Genomic DNA, 10745 nt, shown 5'->3' with positions numbered 1-10745 from the left:
CTGTTTCAACCAGCTGGCCCTCCAGGGCGGCTTTCTGCAAAGGACACAGAATACAGGAGGAAGCGGGTTAGACAAAACCATTTTCTTTTAAGTCTGTTGTTTATTCAAAGCGCGCGCACACACACACACACACACACACACACACACACACACACACACACACACACACACACACACACACACACACACACACACACACACACACACACACACACACACACACACACACACACACACACACACACACACACACACACACACACAGTGAAAGTGACAGATGACACACGTGCTTCAGCGCTTATGCTGCGTTCCATTTGAGCTGGAAAGTCAGAATTCCCGAGTTCCCCGTCGGTAATTTCAAATGGAATGTCCCCTGAAGTCGGTCTTCCGACTCGGAAAGCCGGCAGACCCTCACCAGCAATAAGTGAAAGCTGTGCTGTTCACAATGTTTAACATACAAAATACAGTGTTAAACTATTATTACCAGGCTGATTTGGGACTGCAGGTCGATCTGCAGGGCCTGGAGGCTCCTCTGGAGCTCGGTGATTGTGGTCCTGGAGGTCTGGAGGGTCTCCGTGCTGGTGACCACCTGCTTGTTCAGCTCATCAAACTGGGAGGTACATTTGGAAACACACAGCGTACAAGGCTGTATTAGTTGCAATTTAATGCGCTTGATAAAGCAGAATGAGTAGAAACAGACATGTTGAACAGTCAATTCAAGTGGCTGTGTGAAGTTGAAAATGGTGTTTTATCAGTGGGGTGCTCTCACCCTAGCCTTGTACCAGACATCCATGTCTTTGCGATTCTTCTCCGTGATTGCCGTGTACTGCAATCTGATCTCTTCCATGACGCGGCTCAGGTCCTCCTGCGGTCTTGCATCCACCTCCACGTTCACAGAGCCGGTGCTCATCTGAGCACGCAGGATGGCGAGCTCCTGCAGAGGTCGGGAGAGGGGGGTGTGGGGGGGGGGGGGGGGTTCAGCTAGAGCGGTTTGGGGTTCCCCTGACCAGTGATACTCTCCCTTTTTACAGGACCTTCACTCACAGACACGTTCTTGATACTTGATCTTTGATGGGGGAGATAACAGTGAATCTCGGTCATTAGTGCACATTCGATAATGTTTCCAATGTCTTGTTAATTAAAAAAGGCCGAAGTTCAACTATGAATCACTTTGCCGGGACCCCCCTTGAAGGACCTCTGGCAGTCCCGGGATCCCACGTTGGGAACCTGCGTGATCTGCGTAACAAGCCTTTGATGGTGAGGTGAGATGTAATTAACTTAAAACATACAGTGCAGTGTTTAACAATGTTGATTCTGGAATATCCTGCTTCTCTAAAACATCAGTGAGCACACTGGACCCAGTGGCTGTTTGTCTTCTCAGATGCTTCGAACTGAACAATGTCATAATTTGGTTGTCTGCGGTTACCGTGTCCTAAAGGCAGCCATTAGTGCACACAACTTCAAGGCACCGCAGACAATTCAAACAGGTTCCGGGCCATCTCTTGTTTGTGCAAGGTATGGTTGGGAGTTTGAAAAACACTCACCTCTCCGTGGTTCTTCTTGAGGTAGACGAGCTCCTCCTTCAGGCCCTCGATCTGCATCTCCAGGTCGGACCTGGACATGGTGAGCTCATCCAGCACCTTCCGCAGCCCGCCAATGTCGGCCTCCACTGACATGCGCACGGCCATCTCGTTCTCGAACCTAGGGCACAGGATGCACTGTCTCACTCCGCCCGTTTACTTCACACACTGTTGCTTCTGGCAACACCGGCAACAAAGGTGTAAAAACCAGTTGCACCCGTTTCCACCCTCTCTGTTGACCGTTGGCTCTGCCACAGAACTGTCCACACAACAGGAGACTTCATTGAACCGGAGATGTAATTTAATCCCCTCAGCTCAAGGTAAGCTTTTCTGGCGAGTGTCTGTCCCACTGTATAAATTGCTCTAATGCCAGCGGAGGGGGATTTGGCCAAAAAGCCATCCCGACTCTCAAAATATTGATGCAGTTGACGGTTTTGCATACACATCATTAATTTTGTCATGACTCTTACTTGAGTTTGAAGTCGTCTGTTGCCAGCCTGGCGTTGTCAATCTGCAGAAGAATTCTGGCATTGTCCAGGGTGGCGGCATTGAGCTGAAATGAGATAAATAGCAAAATTGGTTATTGGAGAATAATCCATAATCCTTGCTTTTATGAAACACGTAAAAGACCAGTCTTCAAGAATGATCGGTCTATACTCATGTTCTAATGAACTCCACTCCTATTCAGCTCTAACAGTCCTTAGAGCATTGACATTCTCCTCCTTAAGTTAAATTATCTGAAGCTTCGCCATATGTTAATGATGGGAGAGCAAAAAACATTATTTTGTACTCACCGTTGAAAATAACCTAAACATTAAAAAGGTAAATTAAATTCACTGTGTGGTGTTTTTCAGTCGCCAAATAAGGATTTTTTTTAGATTTTAGAGATCTACATCCTGGAGGCACATTTGCTCGCAGACAGGTTGGCTGAATAGCTTCCTAGTCGACTGGTACACTGTATGTACTGGCAACACTGGGAATTCATAAGAATGAAAATAAACTAGTATTTAATGAACAATAAGCCTGCCTTATTAATCCTGAATGGGGGGGGGGGGGCGAAAAGGAAAGAACATCTCTCGACACTTTTCTTTTCTTAAACCGGATGCTCACTTTATTTTGGACACTAAATTATATCCACTGTATGTTCTTCTCCTATGGGGGACGCTCACCTTCCTGCGCAGGTCCGCGATCACCGCGTCGTAGCGGCTGTAGTCGTGCACCACCACCGTGCGCTTCTCGTACCACTCGCGGATCTGCACCTCCAGCTTGCCGTTGGCGGCCTCCAAGGTGCGCACCTTCTCCAGGTAGGTGGCCAGGCGGTCGTTCAGGTTCTGCATGGTGGCCTTCTCGTTGACGGACACCCCGAAGCCGTACTCGCCGGCGCCTCCGAGTGACCCCGACAGGTCGAAGCCGCTCCTCGCGTTCGAGGCGTAGGACACGCGGACATTGCGCTCGCCGCCGTAGACGCTCGCCGTCCGCCTCGAGCCGCTCCTCTGGAAGCCCGCCGAGTAGAGGGACGACGAGGAGCCGCGCCTGGGGATCACGGAAACCATGGCGACGCCTGTTGCGGAGTTGGATGAACCTCGAGCGAAGAACCGTTAGACACCACGCGTGGCGCGGAGCGGAGTCGGCTTGTTGCTCGGACCGCGCGGGCGACGCGTATTTATGCAGCGCGGAAAGTGGGAGCGGCCGGCGCGCGGGGGGGGGGGCGCTGGTCGTCACCCGCGCGGGTGTGTCCTCGGGCGTGGCGTGGGTGTGACGCGCGTGAGAGCGCCCTGGCATTCCGGCCGCTCCGCGCGACTCGCCCCACTGACATCCGAGAGGCGTCGCAAGTAATTACAGGGCGAGACTCACCTGGGAGCTGCTCCCGGAATCAGGTGGCAGTTGAACGCATGGTTGAGCGTGTGGGGCTGATGACCTCAAACGGTCTCCAGCCAGACGGAGCAGAGGTTCTCAACATCGGGTCCGGGCTCAGGTGACGTTTAAGTTCAGGTTAAAGACTTCCTTTGGGTTAAAAAATACATACCTTTAAACCTCACCGTTTTTTTTTTTTTTTCCACTATTATTTCATCAGAACAGTCTCTGGGAATGTACGAATAATGACTATTTTGATCCTAGTTGTGCTCTCATCGCCTTCACTTTAGTATAGAAGACTGAGGGATTTTGGACTCAATCATATCCAACAATGAAAATTGGACTCCCAGGGGCTGAATCTTATTAAATGGGGTTCGTGGCTGAATGCGTATCAAATTGAGGGTCCTCCATGTGAGAAAAGTTGAACATTGCAAGGGCATCGATTTTGGAGTAATCAATGGTTTGTATTTTCCCCTCAAGATCCAGGAGAAACCATCATTGCACAGCCATTTTGTCTCTCTACCAAGCGAGTGGACTGTTTGGAGGGTGTCAAACAGAAGTAATAAGACCAAAACTAAAACACAATTTTTTGATTATTTTCCTTCTCTGTAAGCATAAAAAAAAGATCATAAAAAGGTCCTGAAAAGGACATGGACAATTTTCTTATACACTGTAGTGAAGCCTTCACAAAAAAACAAAAATGTCTCGTTGATCTATTGTGCATTACACTCAATGCATCCCCATATTTTCACATTCCAACCATACACTAATAACTGCTCAGTCGTCTCGAATGTAATCGTGACCAACTAGAATATCTACATTATTTTAAGATTCAGATCAACACGCAAATCACTTTGTTTACGCAATCACACGGAACAGAGCTGCATCGATGCCAAACTCCAAACTGCAGCAACATGATAATGGTTATGCCTGAATGAGAGCTAAATTCCATTTTCTGTCCCGGGCTTTTGTCCGGTTGGAAAACCAGCGTACTTTTTATTTTTTGGCCTGATTACTTTCACATCAATTGCTGCAATTGGTGATAATTAGGTGAACTTTTGGCCTCACAAACCACTTATTCAGAATAACCATGATGTCAATAATTGGTGTGTGTGTGTGTGTGTGTGTGTGTGTGTGTGTGTGTGTGTGTGTGTGTGTGTGTGTGTGTGTGTGTGTGTGTGTGTGTGTGTGTGATATCCATAATCGGTGTGTGTGTATTATTGAATTTACACACAATAAATATAAAATAAATTATCATTTGAAATGTGAATATGATGACCAAGCAGGTATTAATTAGAAAAGCTAGGACAGTCTATAAGCTCAAAGAAATAACATCATTAAATACTGTATGACACAGCCCATATGGTAATGGTAGATGTGTACATATGTTTTAAATTTTATTTAACCTTACCTTTTATCCCTTTTGTTTTTTTTTTTTCTTTTTTTAACCTGTGCTGTCAGCATGCCGGCATACGACACTAGATGTAATGGAATGTAATCATGCCATTACATCTAGGACAGAGTTGGTTCTGCAAGTGGAGTTCAACTTCTCAACCTGCAATGCAACTCTTTCTGTTGTACAGAACCGCCACCAATCTCCCTACCCTCCTCCCTCTAGAGGGGGGTAACCTAGCCCCGGAGTACGTGACAGGACACCGCACCCCTGAGGTGCACACATACAACCCACCCCCACATGCAGGCACAAGATGCAGCCGCAGGCTTAGAACATGGACCGTGGCTGCAGTCACGGGCCGCAGGCTCGGAGCCAGGTCCCCTGCCGACAGATCGACACCCTGCGCGAACCGCCCGCGGAGCCATCGGGGCCCCCACGTCCACCCGTGCCCCGTGAAAGGGCGAGGCCCGCCCCACCACAACCGAGTCTCGGGCGCCCATCAACGTGGCCGAGTGTGCTCAGCGCAGGGCACCTGGATATCAGAATTGTGTGCGAGTGTATGTGTTCAAAACGACTCTGAGTGGTATTACAATTTCAGGACGGTCGAGAAGCCCATCGGAGCAGGAGCGTGACGGGCAAGAGGGCAGCCACCCGCCGCATCCCCACCCACACAGCTCGCACCCCACCCATCCCGCGAGCCCTAGGCCTTGTGTGGTGTATGTGCCGAGTATAAGTTTTGCCCTCAACACCCAACCACACCTCAAACCAACACAAGGACGGCAGCCGTAGGCACCCCTCAGGAGACCCCAGGACCTCTTAGGGTCCTGGTGTGGTTTGATGGGTTCTAGGTGAAGCCTATCATCATGAGTTAATGAGGTCACACACACACGGTACAGAGGGACAATCACACACATGCATTCCACCTATACATGTTCCTACTATAGATAATATAGCAGCGGATTCTTTGATGATTTAAAGATTGAGAGTCACTAAGCAATACTTAAAAAATGGGTTGGGGCTAACAGTGCAATTACCTGTTCAAGTACTTTATTTTGATTTTGACGATAAATAATTCTTGTTATTGGCAGCAGCAGTAAAATCCACCAGACTCCAGGGAGTTAAAGGTTACAAGACAGTGTTACACCATACATGTATATGTTATTTGCTGCCAAACCTGACGTAAAGAATATAAGTTGCATTTGATGAGTGAGATGATCATTGTTAAAATTGAATAGGATCCAGATTTCAGAATCCCACAAGACATTTCTTCTGGCATAATTGTCATTTCTAGAGCTGGGATTTTTTCTGTACTGTTAACACAGATTTTAATTACCTGAGTGTGCCACATGAAACGGATGCATTTGGAAATGACTGGCAGTTGAGGAGTTTTTACAGCTGGGGTTCATCTTTTTTGTCAGGCTTTGGGTGGCTTTTTTCTGCAGTACTTTGCTTCTATCACAGGTCTCTGACAACATGGATTTAAGAAACACTGGAAGTATGTTTCAATGGCGCTATTCACTGCTTAATAATTACAAATTAATTAATGGGGTTGTGTTGGCATCAGCTGCATAATATGATGGTGATAGGCGTTGCACTATCGCCATTTTTTTGGTGGAAATCATCATGGCGCTACAGTAGGTTTGTAACATGGAACCATCAGGAGCTACAGTATATGTTTTACAAGGAACCTTAATGGAGCTGCAGTATGTTTGTAACATGGAACCATCACGGAGCTACAGTATGTTTGTAACATGGAACCATCATGGACCAACAGTATGAGCTATGTGAGGGGAACCCTCCACTCTCATCACACAAGCAACAACGTACTCATAATTTGCCATTTGTCTCTGAATTGGTGATCCACTCTGAAAATAAAAATCAACACTGTTTTAAAACCATTGTTTTATTTTCGGATAGGACTCTATATAGATACAGTAGATAGATATATACAGTGCCACCTACAGGCTCCTCCCACCCCGTCCCACCACCCACTGCCCCCCTGCAGTTGGGCCACCGAGCTCTGAGGCTGAACCAGGTGACGGAGGTTTTAAATGCCCCGACTTGTTCTTTTGTCTGAAGTATGTGCCCATCCTTGCTGTGTGATGGCTGAATGACAACAGAGTTTGGCACTCCTAGTGTAATTGTTTTTGTAGAATCAGCAGGGACTCGAAAAGCCTGAGGCGTTCTGTGAAATATCTTGTGATGGTGGATGAAAATGGGGGTAATCGTTTTTCAGTCCCTGACTGAGAATGCCTTGTTTATTTAGAGTGAAATGTGCAAATATATTTTGTCCTATAATTCATGGATTTGGTTTATGATGAATTTAGCATTGTTTTATCAGTTTTATTCTTAATAATGAACCTATACATGGTTGTTTTATTGATTCAAGATTATCTTCCTTCAAAATATGTCAAAAGCAAATTGCAGTTCATAAACACCCATTGTAAATAATTAATTCATATCAATTTATAATGTTCTTTTACAGAAATTAGAGAAATATTAAAATAATTTATTTGTCTCAAAATGTCAATTCAGCGCATAAGGTAAAAAACGAGATCATTGTAACATTAATCAGCAAGAAGAATAAGTAAAAAAAAAAAAAGAAGCGTGTACTGTACAATTTTCAAATTTCAATGAAACTAACAAATTATCCAATACATTCTCCTCCCTACAGTGTTTACTTCAAAACACACTTCCCAGTCAATAAGTAATAAATGATTAAATAAATACACCCAGTGGCGGACCAAGGGGGCGTGGTCAAGCCGCCGCTGCGGACAGGCAGTGCAGGGTCCCATCCCGGGGCCGCTCAGCTGCTGCGGATTGGGCGAATCAACGGGGGGATTCCGCTGATTCGTCTGATCCCAAACACAAGAAATAATAAATGTTTGGTTGTCCCCGCAGTGAGGACTGGCGTGCTTGCGAGACATGTGGGACTGGGCGAGACGAGCCCGACACTCAACAGGATGGACACGACAGCGGAAGCTCCCTAAAGGGCTGAAGCGCGTGGACTATTTTCATATTGGTCTGCGAGCCCCTGAGTTAACACCTTGGCCCATGAGCCCATCCCCTGGCCCTGCGCCAGAACACACCTCCACACTCCACACCCATACTGCCAATGGACTGCGGGGACAACCAAACACTTCCAAACCCACAGTTAAACACCTTTTGTTGTTGTACACCCAAAGGTGTTTAGCAGTGTGTTTCGCAATTTTTTCAAGTGCATGGACGTACAATAAGTGATTCTTATGTTGTTTTGGTGAGATTCATGTCATGATTTGTATGCCTGGTAGGCTGTTTGAAACAAAAAGAAAAGAAAAGATTCCAACTCTGTACCAGTTTTACCTGGCATGGTTGTGTTAGCTTGGCTGATGTGATATTTAATAATAATCCCACACTGATCAGCCACAACATTAAAACCACCACTAATACCCACTAATATTATGTAGCTCCCCTTCATTTGGCCAAAACAGCTCTGACCCGTGGAGGCATGGACTCCACAAAACCTCCGAAGGTGTCCTGTGGTATCTGGCACCAAGACATTTGCAGCAGATCCTTTAAGTCCTGGAAGTTGTGAGGCGGGGCTCCCATGGATCTGATTTTTTGTTCCAGCACATCCCACAGATACTCCATCAGATCGGACCCTAACCCTGACATCCACGTGATGTAGAAGAAAACGCAATTCATCAGACCAGGCCACCTTCTTCCATTGCTCCATGATCCAGTTCTGACACTCACATGCCCATTGTAGCTGCTTTCAGGGGTGGACAGGGGTCAGCATAGCACTCTGACTGGTCTGCGGCTACACAGCCCCATACGCATCAAGCAGGGATGCACTGTGTGTTCTGACACCTTTCTATCACAGCAGCATTACCTTTTTCAGCAATTTGTGCTTCAGTAGCTCTTCTGTGGGATCGAACCAGACGGGCTAGACTTCACTCCCCACGTGCATCAATGAGCCCTGGGCGCCCATGACCCTGTCGCTGGTTCACCAGTTGTCCTTCCTTGGACCACTTTTGGTAGGTACTAACCACTGCTTACCGGGAACACTCCACAAGACCTGTAGTTTTGGAGACGCTCTGATCCAGTCGTCTAGCCATCACTATTTGGTCCTTGTCAAAGGGACTCAGATCCTCAGCCCATTTTTCCTGCAACGTCAAGAACTGACTGTTCACTTGCTGCCATGTTATTCACGTCACTTGTGAGTGGTTTTAATGTTGCAGCGGATCGGTGTCTACGCAATAATTCAGCAAAGCCATCTCCATGGTCACATCTGGACTATTTTTGTTTTTTTGTCAACCTTGTACTTTATGAGTTATAATTGTCGGATGTGAGGAACACTTTAGATAAGACCCTTCTAAGAAGTTAATATTGAGATCCTTCTGTCCGATGGGAATTGGAACAACGATGCCTTAGAACAATGGCTCTAATTACTTGCCTAACAATACCAGACAGACAGTGTGACAGTGTGACAGACAGCCTCGGCACCAGCTGTTGTATTGTACATCCCACATGAAAAACAAAAAAACGAAAAAGGGCTGTGAGGGATCATGTGAGTAATGGTCAAGAGTCAAGAGCTAATACAGAGTCACAGGAGTCGGGTACCAGATTTCACTGCTGGAACCAGTCCGAAATGTGGAGAATGTTTTACTGGGCCTCTGGCAGGGCCCTGAACTTGACTGTCTCTGTAATCCAAACCTCACCTAGTAGCAATAATGGTTTGTCATTAGTTGACAAGTCTCTGCCTGTCTGGCATGACATTATTGTCAGACTTAATAACCGTCGGAGCACTGCTGTCAAAGTCATGTGGCGGTCACTTCTTTGAGCTTTTTGGAGCAACAATGCCGCCTCCCGGAACAGGCTCTGCCACATTCCACCTGTGCAGTCGTGGAAGCTTCAGTCCCAGGTGCTTGTAACAGAGCTGGCTCCAACGCCCAACCTGGTATTGTTGTCAAAGAATTATCAGTTACCAACGGAACCATAAATTTGCGGTGTCATCGACTGCCTTTGGTCAAGTAGCAGCCGTCTTGTCGATTTGCTGCGGACGGCCGCGTGACAGTAGGTTCCCTCACAGAGAACCAGAAGGCCCACTTGTGTGTATGGTCTTGTGGTTTCTTGTGTGTGGCCCAAATGGTTTAATGTGGTAATGATAATATTATTAGTCGTGTTCTTAGTCCTCTTTTCCTCATCTATTGGTGGACTTTATATCTCTTTGCCTCTCTGTCTATCCCGCCATCTCTCCACGGCGTTGTTTTTTTAAAACACATGGGGACGAATCGCAGCCCTGACAGCCTCTCAGCAAATTACCACATGAGAAAGTTGTCTGTTAATTCAAAGCAATCTCTTCCATTGTCCCCATGAGAACAGGTAAATGTCAAACAGACATGTTTGTCCTGCCTCCAAGTCAGGTTCCGCTGCAGGATTAGTGGCACATGTATTTATAATCCACACATCCTGTTTTTTAAGGATACTTGGTACAGGTACAGTATTTATTTAACCGGAAAAGTAAATCCCCAAGTCAAAAACATTTTTATGTCGTTATACAATTGTGAACCTTCTCTGACAAAAAAAGTTGAAATGTTCCCTGAAAAACTTGCAGTACATTGGGAAAATGCAGCCAAGGACTGTTGAATGTACAACCTTCCTGCCAAACATATTTAACATTTGATTTGTGATGTATGTCATTTATGGCACAATCCCTTCTGAAATACCCCTTGCGTCTTTGAAGATCACACCCTATCTTAAATAAACATACACCTTGTCATTATACTTAATTTCCTTTCATTATGTTATTATTGTCGTATTTTACTCATAGGTTGTTGACTGTCATTGATATGGCAGATTGGTAAACACTTTAGCTCATCGTCTGTGTTAACCCCTAGAGAAAAAGGGTGTCAAGTATGTTTAGAGGGTGAAACCTT

The 10745-nt window shown here is 46.2% G+C and overlaps 1 protein-coding gene across 1 annotated transcript in view; it reads right to left on the bottom strand.

Moving 5' to 3' along the window:
- The window catches only part of krt97 (keratin 97), a 4081-nt gene extending 880 nt beyond the window's left edge, over positions 1 to 3201 (bottom strand). The window contains exons 1-6 of the mRNA XM_079999218.1: positions 2750 to 3201; positions 2051 to 2133; positions 1545 to 1701; positions 770 to 934; positions 485 to 610; positions 1 to 34 (exon numbers count right to left, since the gene is read on the bottom strand). The exon at positions 1 to 34 is cut by the window's left edge and continues 184 nt beyond it. Coding sequence (XP_079855344.1) covers positions 1 to 34; positions 485 to 610; positions 770 to 934; positions 1545 to 1701; positions 2051 to 2133; positions 2750 to 3133 — 949 coding nt within the window. The 5' untranslated portion in view covers positions 3134 to 3201. The remainder of the gene's footprint in view (positions 35 to 484; positions 611 to 769; positions 935 to 1544; positions 1702 to 2050; positions 2134 to 2749) is intronic.
- Between the last annotated feature and the right edge of the window lie 7544 nt (positions 3202 to 10745).

Source organism: Zeus faber (genome assembly GCF_960531495.2).
Source record: "Zeus faber genome assembly, chromosome: 4".
Classification (NCBI taxonomy): domain Eukaryota; kingdom Metazoa; phylum Chordata; class Actinopteri; order Zeiformes; family Zeidae; genus Zeus; species Zeus faber.
The sequence above is the reverse complement of the archived record's forward strand: the minus strand, read 5'-3'. Positions and strand labels throughout refer to the sequence as shown.